General features: G+C 55.4%; 2 protein-coding genes across 3 annotated transcripts; both read left to right on the top strand.

The window, feature by feature from the left end:
• The first annotated feature begins 4,415 nt into the window (after positions 1 to 4,415).
• FOXC2 (forkhead box C2) lies at positions 4,416 to 7,335 on the top strand. The gene has a single exon (XM_058846313.1). The coding sequence runs from the start codon at positions 4,945 to 4,947 to the stop codon at positions 6,412 to 6,414; it is 1,470 nt and encodes a 489-aa protein (XP_058702296.1). The 5' UTR covers positions 4,416 to 4,944; the 3' UTR covers positions 6,415 to 7,335.
• Positions 7,336 to 11,396: 4,061 nt separating this feature from the next.
• FOXL1 (forkhead box L1) lies at positions 11,397 to 15,599 on the top strand. 2 transcript variants are annotated; one of them, XM_058846315.1, is made up of 2 exons: positions 11,397 to 12,359; positions 13,535 to 15,599. In XM_058846315.1, the coding sequence occupies exon 2, from the start codon at positions 13,697 to 13,699 to the stop codon at positions 14,558 to 14,560; it is 864 nt and encodes a 287-aa protein (XP_058702298.1). In that variant the 5' UTR covers positions 11,397 to 12,359; positions 13,535 to 13,696; the 3' UTR covers positions 14,561 to 15,599. The 2 variants fall into 2 exon arrangements, with proteins under 2 accessions (XP_058702298.1, XP_058702297.1); XM_058846314.1 differs by having other exon boundaries at positions 11,397 to 12,671.
• Positions 15,600 to 15,900: the final 301 nt, after the last annotated feature.

Below are 15,900 nucleotides of genomic sequence, written 5' to 3'. Positions count from 1 at the left end.
TGCTGGTTCAATTCCCTGGTTTGTCTCCACAGGGCTGAAATTTGCTCCAAATTCCTTTTGCAGGGTCTTTTCTGTCACTGCAGCCTGGAGCAGCTCACACAGCTGCCACAGGTGAACCGCTTCTCTTTAGGAAGCAGACAAGGCTATCACATCTTTATAAATTAAATCAACCTTTGGATGTGCCTGAATTGCTTTTTAAAACCATTTTTACCAAGCTGAATTGAATATTTCCGTGGAAGAGGTTAAGAAAGGATCTGGGATTTTGAAACAAACAAAAAGCAGCTCTCCCTTGAAACACCCACAGCTTGTGGAAACACCTAGAAAAAGGGAGGGACAGATGGATCAGATGAACCCAAACCCTGGGAAAAATGCAGAAAGAAACTCCTTGTGCTGCAGGAATCATTCCTTGGAACTGAACACACCAGGACAGCCACGAAAATCAGCCCAAATGCACCCAAAAAGGAGCTTTAAACCAGCCATAATGCTCTGCCTGGGGGTCAGTAGTGAAAATTTTGAAAAGGCTGCACATTTTAAAGGGAAGCATTTTTTAATGACGTTTTTATTGATGAAAGCAGTGTGGATTTCCATGTGTGAATAAAGATTGTATGAGTGAATTTTTGTGTTTATGAAATAACTCGGTAAAGGAGGCTCCTTAAGGCAGGTGGGGCTGGCCTGGGCTGTCCTGCTTGAGCCCAGAAATGTCTGGAAAATTGGGATGGACCAGCCAGAGCTTCCTGCCCTCTCCAGAACAGGTGCAAAACTGGCAGAAATTCATGTGCATCAATGGGTCTCCCTTCCTTCCTTCCTTCCTTCCTTCCTTCCTTCCTTCCTTCCTTCCTTCCTTCCTTCCTTCCTTCCTTCCTTCCTTCCTTCCTTCCTTCCTTCCTTCCTTCCTTCCTTCCTTCCTTCCTTCCTTCCTTCCTTCCTTCCTTCCTTCCTTCCTTCCTTCCTTCCTTCCTTCCTTCCTTCCTTCCTTCCTTCCTTCCTTCCTTCCTTCCTTCCTTCCTTCCTTCCTTCCTTCCTTCCTTCCTTCCTTCCTTCCTTCCTTCCTTCCTTCCTTCCTTCCTTCCTTCCTTCCTTCCTTCCTTCCTTCCTTCCTTCCTTCCTTCCTTCCTTCCTTCCTTCCTTCCTTCCTTCCTTCCTTCCTTCCTTCCTTCCTTCCTTCCTTCCTTCCTCCATCTCTTCCTTTCTCTCCATTTCTTCCCTACTTTTCCTCTCCCTTTCCCACTTATTTTCTCCACTCATCCTCTCTCTCCCCGTTCTTCCCACCTCCATCCTCTCTCCCACACTTCTCCCTCTTTCCTCTTTTCCTTCTCAGCTTCTTATTGTCCCCATCTCTGTCCCTCTGTCCTTGTCCCGTGTCCCTCTGTCCTTGTCCCGTGTCCCGTGTCCTGTTCTTGTCCCGTGTCCTGTCCCGGGCGGTGCCGGGGAGCGCTGCAGTCCCCGCGGTGTCCCCTGGGGGGCGACACACGCCGCGCGGAGCCCCCTCGGGCAGGTGAGACCGGAGCGACACCGGGAACGGCCCGGGAATGACACCGGGAATGACACCGGGAACAGCCCGGGAATGACACCGGGAACAGCCCGGGAATGACACCGGGAAGAGCCCGGGAGCGACACCGGGAATGACACCGGGAGCGACACCGGGAACGGCCCGGGAGCGACACCGGGAGCGACACCGGGAACAGCCCGGGAACGACACCGGGAATGACACCGGGAACAGCCCGGGAACGACACCGGGAACAGCCCGGGAACGGCACCGGGAACGGCCCGGGAATGACACCGGGAACAGCCCGGGAATGACACCGGGAACGGCCCGGGAATGACACCGGGAACGGCCCGGGAATGACACCGGGAGCGACACCGGGAACAGCCCGGGAATGACACCGGGAGCGACACCGGGAACAGCCCGGGAACGACACCGGGAACGGCCCGGGAGCGACACCGGGAGCGGCCCGGGAATGACACCGGGAACAGCCCGGGAATGACACCGGGAACGGCCCGGGAATGACACCGGGAACAGCCCGGGAATGGCACCGGGAGCAGCCCGGGAATAATACCGGGAACGGTACCGGGAACAACCCGGGAACGGCCCGGGAATCACACCTGGAACAGCCCGGGAGCGACACCGGGAACGACACCCGGAGCGGCCACGGGAATGACACCGGGAACAGCCCGGGAAAGACACCGGGAGCGGCCCCGGAGCGGTCCCGGGAGCGGCCCCCGGGACGCCCCGAGCGCTGCCGGTAAAGGCTGCGAGAGGAAAACCGGCGGCTCCCCCGGAGAACCGGGAGAAGGGAGCCCCCGGGGGAAATCCCGCATTTCCAAGCGCCTCCCGCTCTCCTCCTGGAGGAGCTCCTCACCCTGAGCTCCCCCCCGTATTTTCATAATGCTGATTTTTTTATTATTATTTTTTCTTTTTTTTTTTTTTTTCCTTCGAGCCATTCGAATTTTGGGCTTTTCCGAGCCCTCTGGTTCAGTCTCTGCTCGGTGTCCAGCTGCAGCAAGCAAAGAACTTTTTGCTGCTTCTGGGGGTTCTGTGGAAATTCAGCTCGGTAAAGTTTTCAGCCGAGGAGAGGTAAGATTCCATCGAGGATATTTCTAGGAAGGGACAGCTCTGGGACACCGCAGGAGTGGCATTGCTCAAGCTCTGCATTTAAAAATTCCTGCATTTTATAAACTTATATCGTTAAAGAAATCCCATGTGCTTCTGTACGCTAAGACACAGCCCAAATTGTTACGGGAAATGTGATTTATTTGAAAACCGAACATAAAAGTGTGAAGTCGTTCTCAAATTATTCCAGAAAAAAAAATAAAAGTTTTCTCTTATGGTCGTACATTTACATGAAAAGTACCAGCTTATCACTATTTATTTTCCCAAACAAAATATTTTCTCTGTGGACGAAACCCTCCCCGAACATTCAAAATTATTTCCGTCAAAATTAAATAACAATTTTGAAGCTCCCGGAGAAACTTCCCAATCAATTTTTCCATCGCAGATCATTTTAAACCATCCCTTCTTGTAGAGGAGCTGTCTCATAATTGAATTTTTTTCCCTCCCCTCAGTTATCGAATAAAATCGTTTCCTTTCTTATTAAGAAAATCTCCGGTAATTAACGGCCCCGCCGGGTTCCCACGGCCGGAGCCGGCTGCGGTCTCACAGCCCCGGCTGCGAGCGGGAAAGGGACCCTCGGTCCCAGCAGCCAGCCAAAATCCCAGCCCGACTTCTGGGGGAAAAAAATAAAAATGTATCTTTGTTTAAAGCCTTACGAAACCACACAAATTGCGAGGAGGGCAAGGCAAAATTACAGTGTAAGAAACCCCAAAATCACCGCTCAGGAATCAGAGCGGCAGCAGCCAGGCTCGGGAGAGGCGGCGGAAAAAAACCCAGCAGAAGTGACAGCAAATTCATTTCGACCTTATCTCGCTCTTTCCGGCCTCGAATCGATTTTGCAGCGCTATTTTTGATTATTGATATATTCTGATTATTTATTTTTTTTCCTGCGGAGAGGGGAAATCGCTGTTTTCCCATCTCGGTTCCTTCGCCCGACAGATCCACACTTCTCTGGGATGGAACAGAACAATTCGCAGCAGTTTCCCCCAACACTTGAGTTTACACTTTGTCACCATGCGTCCCTAATTGTCCCACTCTGATTGCCTCTAATGAACTCATTAGGGAGAAGGCAGAGGGGCGGATTTCACAGGCACGAGAAAATCCACCTCAGTGCCCGCAACGAAAAGAAATAAATAGACACTTAAACGAGCTCTCTGTTTTTTGTGGGTTTTGTTGTTTTCCTATAATAATAAAATATCCCCAAACTGCCCCAAAGCGACAGAGGAACCTCTGAACCCGCAGCGACGGCGCCAGCGGGGCCGAGGCTCGGTGTCACCGGCACCGGGCGGGCACCCAGCGGCCTCTCACTTAAATATGTTTAAAATATGTTTAAAATATGTTTAAAATGCGAACGCGGGACCTGCGGGGGGCAGCGACACCGTGACAGCGGCACCGCGGCGCGACCCCTCCCGCCGTACCGGGCATCAACCTGCCTGCGAGCAGCGCTTACAGCGTGCTCCGTTAGCTCGGGGCGGGCAGCGGGCAGCGGGCACGGGCACGGACAGGTCCCCCCGGTGGCTCGGGGCTGTTTTTTGGGTCCGAAAGGCAGAGCGCGCTGCCGAGGGGGCCGGGGGTGCCCGGAGCGGGGCTCGGCCCGGACCGGGAACGCGCGGGGGCCGCTCGCCAGCGCCGCCGCGTCCCGCGCTCCCATTGGCTGCGGCTGCGGCGCCGCAAGCTCCCATTGGCTGCGGCCGCGGCGCCGCGCGCTCCCATTGGCTGGCGGGCGCGGCGGGGGGCGGGGCCAGCGGGGAGTAAAAGCGCGGCGGCGGCGCGGGGAGAGTTTTGAAGCTGCGCAGCGCGGCCGGGAGGGAGCTCGGCGGCTCCCGCACCCCTCCGGGGGCTCCGGAACGCTTCGGGCCGTTCTTGTGACAAGGACTGGGTTTTCAGCAAGGCTGCTTTTCCTTCTTTTTATTTTTAAAAAAAAAAATTCTATTTTTTTTTTTATTCTTAGTTTTTGTTTTGCTTTTACTTTTTTTTTTTTTTTTAAAGAAATTCCCTTTTTCCTGCGAGAACAGGCTCCCCCCCGGCCCAGCTCCCCGCAGCAGTGCCCGCCGCCGCCGCGGGCCGTAGGCGTGTGTAGCAGAATCACAGTCATACAGAGGGAGGGAGAGGCCGCCAGAGACCACCCTGCCCCCGGCGACCCGGAGGATGCCGCTGCGGTGCCGCTGCTAGAGGACACGCTGGGATTTAGCTCGGCTCCGAGACTCTCTCTCTCTCTCTCTCCCGCTCTCTCCCTCTCTCCCTTCTCCGCGGAGGGGTCCCGGACGGGGGTGAGGCCCTTCCACCGTCCTCCTCTTCCTCCTCGCCTCCCCGGCCGCCGCAAGCCCCTCTCCATGATGCAGGCTCGCTACTCCGTCTCGGACCCCAACGCTTTGGGAGTGGTGCCGTATTTAAGCGAGCAGAACTACTACCGGGCTGCCGGGACGTACGGCGGCATGGGCAACCCCATGAGCGTCTATTCGGGCCACGCCGAGCAGTACGCGGCGGGCATGGGGCGCTCCTACGGCCCCTACCACCCGCACCAACCCACCGCCCCCAAGGACCTGGTGAAGCCACCTTACAGCTACATCGCCCTCATCACCATGGCCATCCAGAACGCCCCCGACAAGAAGATCACGCTCAATGGGATTTACCAGTTCATCATGGACCGCTTCCCTTTCTACCGAGAGAACAAGCAGGGCTGGCAGAACAGCATCCGCCACAACCTCTCGCTCAACGAGTGCTTCGTCAAGGTGCCCCGCGACGACAAGAAGCCGGGCAAGGGCAGCTACTGGACCCTGGACCCCGACTCCTACAACATGTTCGAGAACGGCAGCTTCCTGCGCCGCCGGAGACGCTTCAAGAAGAAGGATGTCTCCAAGGAGAAAGAGGAGGCCCGGGAACGGCTGCTGAAGGAGCAGCCCAAGCCCCCCGGGCTGCCCGGCGCCGACCTCCCCAAGGAAGCCTCCTCCTCCTCTTCCTCTTCCTCCGCCTCGGCGCCGGCCTCCGAGAAGAAGGTGGTGATCAAGAGCGAGACGGCGTCTCCCGAGCTGCCCGTGATCACCAAGGTGGAGACGCTGAGCCCGGCCAGCGGCGGGGCCCTGCGGGACAGCCCCCGCAGCGCCGCCTCGCCCCCCGCCGCCGCCGCCTCTCCGGACGCGGCGCTGCCCGAGCATCACCCGGCCGGCAACGGGCTGCCGGGCTTCAGCGTGGAGAGCATCATGACCCTGCGGACTTCCCCCGCGGGGGACCTGAGCCCGGTGAGTGCCGCCTCGGGCAGGACGGGCGGCGGGCTGGCTCTGGGCTACCCCGCGGGGCAGCCGTCGGGCTACAGCGCGGCGTGCAGCCAGGCGCTGGACACTAGTGGGAGCTACCACTGCAGCATGCGGGCCATGAGCCTCTACAGCGGCGACAGGCCGGCTCACATGTGCGCTCCGCTGGAGGACGGGCTGGCAGAGCATCCCACGGGCGCCCCGTCGCCGCTGGGCACGCTGAGCCTCCCCGCGGGGCAGGACGGAGCGCTGGCTACCGGGCATCCCCACGGCGGCGGCGGCGGAGGGGCGGCGGGGGGACAGCCCGCGGCTTCTTGGTACCTCAACCACGGCGCTGAGCTGAGCCACCTGCCCGGGCACACTTTCGGCTCTCAGCAGCAGACTTTTCCCAACGTGCGGGAAATGTTCACGTCGCACCGGCTGGGGATGGAGAGCGCGGCGCTGAGCGAGCACCAGGTGAGCAGCAACTCCGCCTGTCAGATCCCCTACAGATCCGCGCCCTCCCTATATCGCCACGCCGCCCCCTACTCCTACGACTGCACTAAGTACTGAGTAGCCGCCAGCCCCCCGCTTAGGCCCGTTAAAAAGAAAAAAAAAATTAAAAAATATTATTATTAATAATAATTATTAAAAAAAAAATCGGGAGAAATAAACCCACACCAATAAAAAGAAATCTGACAGCTTCCCCGTGGACTTTGTGGCCACAGAGTTTTGAAGATCCCAAAAGCCTCGTTTTTGGGCCTCCTTAAATCCTGGACAAGTATATTTTACTTGATGAAAGGGGGATCTCTCATTTGAAAAAGAAAAGGAAATTAAAAAAAAAAAAAAAGGAAGAAAAGAAAAAAGTTAAAAAAAATATATATATATATATGTCTATCTAAAAGTGGCAAATTTTATATGCTAAAGTATAGGGGGTCTCAGAAAAATAAGTTATGGACCAATATCACAACGACCATTTATACGTTTTAAAAGGAAAAAAAAGTTTATAAATATATATATAAATATATGTCCTGGGTATTTTTTGAGTTCTCTGTTATGCTGTAAAAAATATGTGGATTTCTAATCAGGCTGATTTTCAGAGCCATTAATATAATATTTAAAGTTGAGTTCACTGGATTATTTTTGTCTCGCCCAACGGTTCCTAACTTCCAAATTAATGACAAGTGATTTCTTCTTCTTCTTCTTCTGTGTACAATTATGCAATAGATTTTTCTTTCGTTTTAGAGCTGTTCTTTTCGCAAGACGAGGAAATAATTTATTTTTTGCTGGTGGATTTTTTTTTTTTTAAGGAAAAAAAAAATAGACAAAGTATCTGATACTTTTTTATTATTATTTACGACGTGTGATGTTTTGTATAATAGAATTCACCTTTACCATTCCTAAGGACTATTTGCTTTAACCTGCTTCGAAGTTCGTTTGTCTTATGTGGTCCTAATTGTTGTACTTACCTTAAAATAAATCCATGCTGGTTTTTTCTGCTCCAAGTCTGGCGCTTCTCTGTGTATAAATTGGGGTTTTTTTAACAGCTTTTTAAATTTTTTTTTTCTCCCTTCACCTTTCCTTCACACAGAAAACGTGGCAGTGGTTGTTTTTTTAAAACAAAGCGGTTTTCCTGAAGGTTTCTTTCTTGGAGAAAAAAGTTGAGTTCACATGAAGAGCTGGAATTGTACAACTGGGGAGGAGGGGAAGGGAAAACCCCGCGGGGCTGAGCCCCCAAAATCCCGAATCCCTGCCAGAGGGAAATTTCGGGATTTTTCCCAGGCCTGCGATGGGGAAAACAGGAGGCTCAGGGAGGGGAATTTCTGCTCCTCTCGCCCCGTCCTTGCGAGCGCGGAGCTCCGCGCCCGGAGCCGCCTCTTTCCAGGACAGAAATCACCCCCACCTCCCCTAAAAATCCATTTATTTATTTATTTGGTTTTCTTGAAAGGAATCCCGAGTGCCTGGGAGGGAGAGCGATCATTTAAACCCGGCCTCGCCGCGGAGTCTTTGAAAGGTGGAAAGTTCACTCGAGAATAATTTCAGTTTTGAAATCCTCTCTTGTTTGAAGAACTGGCTGATTTTAACTTTCTCTTCATTTATTTAAGCTCCTGTTCACAAGGCCGAGCACTGCCAGATATTCTGGTTTTTCCAAAATCATCCTTTAACCTGTTCAAGCAGCTTTAATCCAGGGCAAAACGCCGGATTTAGCAATCCTGAAATCCCGGGAATGCCGGCAGAGTCTAAAGCAGAGTTCGGGAAGTCTTTGGAACTTTTCAAACGCTGCTCTCTGGAGCCAGGCTCCTTTCCCAGCTGTAAAATCACATCCATCCAGCATTTCCAGGGGATAAATCCCAACCGTGCCCCCATTCCACCTCCCGCCGCCCCCCAGTGCCCCTCAAAGCCCTTTTTTTTGGCTTCGGGAGGGGTTATACCCACGTCAGGCTGTTGAAATCGATGATCTAAATTGGTTTTGACCCCTTAAATTTCGTCTGCGCTTGAAAGCTGGCAAAAAGCACCGAAATTCTCGATTTAAGTGAGGAAAAAATGTCTGAGCCTCACTTGATCTATATTTTAAGGAGCATTCTTGTAAAAAAAGCTCCCTGCCGTTTTTTCTTGCTCTCAAAGGGTGCTTTTTATTTAATTTTATATTTTCTTTTTTTTTTTTTAATGAAATAAAAGTCAAAGTGCTCTCTTAATAAGAGAAAATACAGAATGTAAAATATTAAAAAAAGAGGGAAATAAAGGGAGTAAAATGGTGAAAAGTAAATACATAGGAGGAAAAGGGGGGAAAAATACGAATTGGGAAAGAATTCTTCCCCGGTCCAGACCTTCTTCCCGTGGGATTTTTTTCCTGCGTGGATCCCGGGGATGCTGTGGGGGGAGATGACTGAAGTCAGGTGTCTGCTGGGGGTTTTCCCACATTCCTCGAGAAATCCCGGGATCGCCGCTGCTCCCACATCTTCCCACCGTGGCTCCGGGCACTCGGGGACCCTTTTTCCTCAGGCAGGGATGGGATGCGGTACCGGGATCCGGGACACCCCCAGGGCTCTGCAACCTCCCCCCGCGCTGCTGCTGGACAGTTCCTGGGATCCCTTTTGCCCCAAAATCTCTTTTTTGGTGTTTCTTTGCCCACCTCGCCCCGGCAGGACACTCCAGCACGGGATGTGCACCACTCCCGTCCCCTGTCTCCAATTCCTGTCCCACTGGAGAGCTCCTGCGGGACTGCGAGCATCGTCCTGTCCCGCGTCCCCAGTCACCCCCAGCACCCCACGGGGAGCCTTTGGGGTGGGCTGGGGTCTCAGGAGAACCCTTTGGGGTGGGCTGGCGTGGCAGGAGAGACTTTGGGGTGGGCTGGGGTCTCAGAGGAGCCCTTTGGGGTGGGCTGGTGTTGTATGGGAGCCCTTTGGGGTGGGCTGATGTTGTATGGGAGCCCTTTGGGGTGGGCTGGTGTTGTATGGGAGCCCTTTGGGGTGGGCTGGTGTTGTATGGGAGCCCTTTGGGGTGGGCTGGTGTCTCAGAGGATCTCTTTGGGGGTGGGATGATGTGGCAGGAGAGCCCTTTGGGGTGGGCTGGTGTCTCAGGAGAGCCTTTGGGGTGGGCTGGTGTCTCAGAGGATCTCTTTGGGGGTGGGATGATGTGGCAGGAGAGCCCTTTGGGGTGGGCTGGTGTCTCAGGAGAGCCTTTGGGGTGGGCTGGTGTCTCAAGGGAGCTCTTTGGGGTGGGCTGGGGTCTCAGAGGAGCTCTTTGGGGTGGGCTGGTGTGGCAGGAAAGCCCTTTGGGGTGGGCTGGTGCCGCAGGAGAAGCGAGAGCCCCGTGCGGGACGCGGGGATCCTTTGGTGGCTCTGTTTAAAAGCTGCGATAGGGAGCTCGATACGGCGATCGGAGTCTGTCGCGACAGGTGACTCCAGCCTGGCCGGAGCGGAGGGGAAGAAGTGAAGGAAGGACAAAAGCCCAGAGTAACTTTTGAAGGCAGCTATGACCAGATTTGGCTCTGCAGCCCCTCGAAGGAGCAGCATGAAGCCCCCAGAGCCGCTCTCCCCGCAGGTCAGGGGGTCGGGATTGGCCCCGGGGGACCGGCTGATGCTGCTGCGGGGCCGGTGGCCCCGGACCGGGGCTCAGGGTGGCTCCAGGAAGACGATGAGGATTGTGGATGGGTTCCATATTTTCTTTTTTTTTTTTTCTCTCGTGTTTCCATTCACCAGCGGGTTTGCAAACCTCTCCAAAACCCCAGACAGTTTCGGTTTTGGGGAGAAGGGCCGGCGGGTTTCCATCTGGTCCCTATGACCAGTGAAGGGAGCGTTCCCCTGGTGCTCCAGGCCCCGGGTGAAATACATTCCCATCAGGAATCCCCCCAGGGCTCTGCACAGCCCAGCACGAGCTGTCTCGTCCCTCCCAATCAACCCCACCTTCCCCAGAGTTTGTGGGAAGGCGCCGGCCAGGAGGTTTTTGAGGAAGGCCATGAGCTCTCCTGTCATTTTCGAAGGGACTTTGCAGAAATCCATACCCGGCACTGGAAGGCCGGGAGAGAAGGAAATACATCCTTCATCCCGGGCCAGTACCGAGCGACCTCGCGTCCGGGCAGCGCCGTGCCCGGCCAGGGGCGAGGGGCGGGCAGCTCCTGCCGGGAGCTCATTCCCGAGGGAGCCCAGGCCGGGATGCAGCAGGAATGGGGAGCTCTGATTCGCATTCCCGTTCCTCCTCAGGCCGGGATGCAGCAGGAGTGGGGAGCTCTGATTTTGGCCCTGTTCCCCCTCAAGCCGGGATGCAGCAGGAGTGGGGAGCTCTGATTCACATTCCCGTTCTCTCTCAGGCCGGGATGCACCGGGAGTGGGGAGCTCTGCTTTTGGGTTCCTCTCATCCCGGGGTTGCTGCAGGAGTGGGGAGCTCTGATTTTGGGTTCCCCACATCCCGGGCTGCTGCAGGAATGGGGAGCACGGATGTACAGCCCCATTTCCCGCGGGCAGGACTAAGGCAGGAGTGAGGATCACTGATTTATTTCCCCGTTTCCCGTGATGCAGCAGGAATGGGGAGCTCTGATTCACGCCCCTTCTTGCTCCCGGGATTGGGATGCAGAAGGAGTGGGGAGCCCTGATTTTTGCCCTGCTCCCCCATCCTGGGACACAGCAGGAATGGTGAGCACTGATTTACACTCCTTCTTCCCCATTTCCCGGGATGCATCAGGAATGGGGAGACCTGATTCACACCCGTTCTTCCCCCCAGGACTGGGATGCAGCAGGAGTGGGAATCACTGATTGACAACCCTGCTTTCCTCCATCCTTGGGGATGGGGAGCGCTGATTTCCACCCCTTCTTCCCCCGTTTCCCGGGATGCAGCAGGAATGGGGAGAGCTCATTTGCGCCCTGCTCCCGCCGGGGGCTCCGGGCGGAACCTCTCCTCGCCGCCGCTTTAAAAGGGGCTCGCCAGCTGGAGAGGAGGGAAAACCCATCCAGGAGCGGCTCCATCGCCGGCTCCGCGTTGTTTGTTTGTTTTTTTACCGTTTAGGGAAAGAGCGGCGGTACCAACATCACCAAGAATCCCCCTGTGTCGCTTTTCCGTCCCCCCGCAGCCGTCGGAGCCGCTCGGAGGCTGATTCTGTGCGGATAACGCAGCTCAGGAGCTCCAGCGATGCCGCCGGCAGGAAAGGGATAACAGGGATAACACACAGCACATGAGCCGGGAAGAAGGAACGGAGAGAAAAGCCGCATCCCCGCCTCCAAGGATTTCCCACCGCCAAGAGGGGAAAACAAGGGAGGAAGCGAGAATTTTACTGGGGGAGGGAGCTCGGGGAGAGAGCGGGAGCCCGTGTGACTGTCTCCTGCCGCACACGCGAGTATTTATTATTTTACTAATCCGTGCCTGGAGTGTCTCAAGGAGCGGGGGACTCCCCGAGGTGGGGAGAGGAGGAGGGTGAGGGGGGGAAGACCCTCGGCCGGCTGCTCTGAGGATGCGCCGCGCTCTGCTCCATCCCTCCCCGGCGAGGATGCTCCAGGGGCGGGGAGGCTGCCCGGGCGTGCTGCTCCCCAGTGCCGAGAGGATGTAAGCCCCCAAATCCCTCCTTTCACCTCTTTTTTTTTATTTATTTGGGGGTTTATTGCGCTTTCGGCACGGCGGGCAGGTGCTGGAGCTCCCGGGGGCCGGCGGGGGTGCGCAGGGCGCGGGAGGGATGCGGAATTTCGGGCGAGGGCGGTGTTAGAGGGGTGAGTTCCCCTCCCACGAGTGGGCCCAGCCAGTGAGAGGGGAGACCCCCACACCCCCGCCCGAGAAGTCGCCTCCCTGCGCACCCCGGCTGCGTTTCCCAGGCTCTCCTGGCGGTTTGCAGCTTTCAGGACCCGTCCGGAGCTCCACAGCATCCTCGGGGATGAAAATCCTTCTCCCGACAATGGAGAGACACTGGGAGAGAAATCTCACGGGTGAAGGGGAACTTGCGGAGAAATCCGGGGATGGGGAGATGGAGGCATCGCCAGGACCGGGTGGTGCTGGGGGACAGCCGGAGCTCGGCTTTTACCTTTCCCTGCCAGGTAAAAATCCCAGCAGCCTCGTGGGAGCTGCGCTGTTGGGATATCTCTCTTTGAAGGAGAAAGGATCCCCCTCAGGCCTCTTCTTCCCTCCCTCGGAGAAAAGATGCTCCACAGAACAGGGATCTAAACCCGCGGGGGGACTGGGGACACAGGCGACACCTCCAACTGCATCGGAATCCCACGGGGCCCTCGGATTAAAGCTGTTACGTCAGTAAATTTAAAAAAAAAAAAAAAAAATCCGACAACAGAAAACATAGCCCCAAACCCAAACCTGGACGTTTATACAGAAAAAGAGCATCACAAATTCCTAATGTAAGCACCGGCCAGCTGTGTGCACTTGTAAAGTTGTTATAATCCCCCTCCTTGTTATAAACAGGAAAGTACATAATATAAAGCAACAGGCCCGCATTCACAAATACTGAGCCTCCTCCCGGGCCTGCCAAATTCCCCTTTTGCTGCAGTCTCCCCCGGCGCAGCTCTGCCTGCTCGGGCTGGGAGCGGGGCTGGGCCAGGGGTCCCCCTTCGCCCGTCCCCGGGGGGCTCCTTGGGGTGGAAAACCCCCTGCAGCGGGAGGTGCAAAGGACACCTCCACACCTGAGTCCCCCTTCCCTTTTCCTCCCTCGCCATCGCAGCTCTGCCTCCTCCCCTCATCCACCCCTTTCTTTTCCCTTCTTCATTTTTTATTTTTATTTTTTTTTAATTTTAGTGTTGTTTAATGTCCCACTTTTGCTGCGGGGATCCCTGCCCGCTGCTCCCCAGCTCCAGCAGTGTACATCCTGCTCTGCTGTGTGTGCTTACAGCGTCAAAGGGTGGACGTGATATTTCAAACATCAGATCAGTGCGTTTATATATTGGGTGCCCGGAAATTTTTCCAAATAAACACAGCTTGATTCGACTTGGGTGGGCAGACTTATCAACAGACTAATTCTATAAACAAATGAAGGAATAACCCGGAGACCATTGGCTGGTACCAGCGAGACACGTGGAGAGAGCTCGGAGTTTTGTAGCAATGAAATTTTAATTAATGTGGGTGGGCTGAGAACACAAACGACTGTTTATCAGAGACAATTTATTTTCCAGCGCTAAGTCAACATATAATAGCAAACTTACAACAATTATTTAACTTTTTTTTTTTCCCTCTTTTTTTTTTTTTTTTTTCTTTTTTTTTTTTTAAGAGCTATGAAGCAGGGACAGAGGCAGAGCGAGCTCCTTCAGGCAGGGCTGGGAGCTGAGCTCGCACAAACAGCTCCCCGGTGGACTCGCCCCACGCTCCTGCCCTGCCCCGTCCCTTCGCTCGGCTCCGAGGGGGAAGACGCGGAGCTGCGAGCCCGCCGGCGATGAGCCACATCTACGGCAGCCACCTCTCCCCCCTGGGCAGCCCGTCCATGGTTTACCTGCCGGCAGCGCTCGGCTTCGCCCCCGGGGGGGCGATATCCCGGCAGGACCCTCCCCAGAAACCCCCCTACAGCTACATCGCCCTCATCGCCATGGCCATCAAAGAGGCTCCGGAGCAGAAGGTGACCCTCAGCGGCATCTACCAGTTCATCATGGACCGCTTCCCCTTCTACCACGACAACAAGCAGGGCTGGCAGAACAGCATCCGCCACAACCTCTCGCTCAACGACTGCTTCGTCAAGGTGCCCCGAGAGAAGGGGCGGCCGGGCAAGGGCAGCTACTGGACCCTGGACCCGCGGTGCCTGGACATGTTCGAGAACGGCAACTACCGCCGCAGGAAGAGGAAGCCCAAAGCCGCGGCCCCTCCGGACGCCAAGGCTGGCGAGCAGCCGGGGCCACCCGCTCGCCCCGTCGAGCCCAAGCGGGCCAAGGGCGGCGCGGCCGCGGCTCCGGGGGACGCGGCGCTCCCGCGGCCGGGCAGGGGGGGAACAGCGGCTTCCCCCGGGGGCCCGGCCCCGCTCCCCGCTGCTGCCGCCCCGCCGCACAAGAGCGGCCCCCGGGGCCGCAGCTTCAGCATCGAGAGCATCCTGGCGCGGGGGCTGCGGCCGCCGCCCCCCGGGGCAGCCCCCAAGGCGGCCCGGGACAGCCCCGCCGGCTCCCTGGTGGCCAGCGGCGGCTTCGGGCCGGCCCTCAACGCCTCGCTCATGCTCGACTCCCAGGTGCACGGGAGGCTTTACCACATCGGCATCCCCTTCCTCTCCTGCTTCCCTCTGCCCTTCTCCGAGGCGGTGTTTAATTTCCAGTAGGTGCCCCGCGATTGACGCCCCCCGGCCCCGAGCGCTGCTCCGGGGGGCGCGGTGGGAGGGAGAGACCGGACTCAGACCTCACCAGGCGGGTAAAGACCTAAAACAAAACAAACCCCAATGCGGTGTTTTAAAGGTGACTCAGGATTTCAGGGCATTTTTCAAGGCGCATCTTGCTGCGGACTCTCTTTAGCGGGTGCCTCCCACCCCTCCCTGCCAGAGCGACTTTTGAAGGTAAAGCGGCTTTGTTTTCCCGTGGGCGGTGGAGGAAGAGGCAGCACCGGGGGAATGCCCACGCTGGCCCCCAAGCCCCGTGGGATTCGCTCTGCACCTTTAATCTTTGCATCCCTCAGGTTCCTCAGACCAGGTTAATCTGGAGCCCTTCAGGTCTCTGTTTTCTTCTTTTATTTTTCCTTTGAAAGCCAAGCCCCACCCCGGGAGGAGGAGGAGGATGAGTTTTGTTTTGCCATCAATACCCACAGGTATTAATAATGCCCAAAATTTTGCCATCAATACCCACAGGCGCATAATAATTCCTGATATTCCCCACTGGCCTAGGAGCTGAACTCATGGCAGACCAAGCAATCCAGGCTCATCCTGAATATTCCTGCTTGCTTGGACCCAGCACGGCGTGGAGCTGCTTTCCTGCCCTGCACCGGTGCTTTGGAATATCCCCACAGAGTTTCTGCTCATGGATCTGGCCAAAAAGAGGTGGATGGATGAGCAAACATGGACTTGTGTCTGCTTTCCATGTCTTACTGGGATCGGTTGCTTCTGACCAAAAAAGACTGAGGCAGGGTTGTGGAGGCCAGGACAAATACCAGGGAAAAAAATAAAGAGACATCAGCTATGTTTCTAAAGTTTTCTTTTCTTGGAAAGAAGGAAGACACATTGCAAGAAATCAGGAATATTTTGTATTTTTGTTTGCCGTAAATAGAGGCTTTTTGTATATTAGTGGATAAATGCCCTTTTGGAAAAAAACCAAATTATATTCTCAATTTTCATTATGGAACCAAACCTATATCCAATAAAGGTATATTTGTTCAGGAGTGTGGCTGGTGTGATGTGAAACACCCCTTGGCTTGTGCTGGAGGATGGAGGAGTGGGGCCTGCATCCTGGTGCTGACATGATGGGTCACGAAAAGATACAAATGAGCTCCTGGGAAATTACCTGTTCCTTGAAACAGATGAAATCTTCCCCAAAATTGTTGTTCCTCCTTGTCTTCCCCTTCTTTCATCCCACCCCGTCTCAAAAGCAAAGCTTGCTCTTAAATGAGCACCTGGATATTGGAAATGTGGGGTTTCCAGGTGAGTTTTGATTCAGTTTTTGCAGAGGAAGGTTG

This window comes from Poecile atricapillus, chromosome 10, assembly GCF_030490865.1.
Source record: "Poecile atricapillus isolate bPoeAtr1 chromosome 10, bPoeAtr1.hap1, whole genome shotgun sequence".
Lineage (NCBI taxonomy): Eukaryota > Metazoa > Chordata > Aves > Passeriformes > Paridae > Poecile > Poecile atricapillus.
The sequence above is the reverse complement of the archived record's forward strand: the minus strand, read 5'-3'. Positions and strand labels throughout refer to the sequence as shown.

Bases quoted from the DNA above. Each gene is read 5' to 3' on its own strand.
- FOXC2 (XM_058846313.1), top strand. From the start codon at position 4,945: ATGATGCAGGCTCGCTACTCCGTCTCGGACCCCAACGCTTTGGGAGTG.
- FOXL1 (XM_058846315.1), top strand. From the start codon at position 13,697: ATGAGCCACATCTACGGCAGCCACCTCTCCCCCCTGGGCAGCCCGTCC.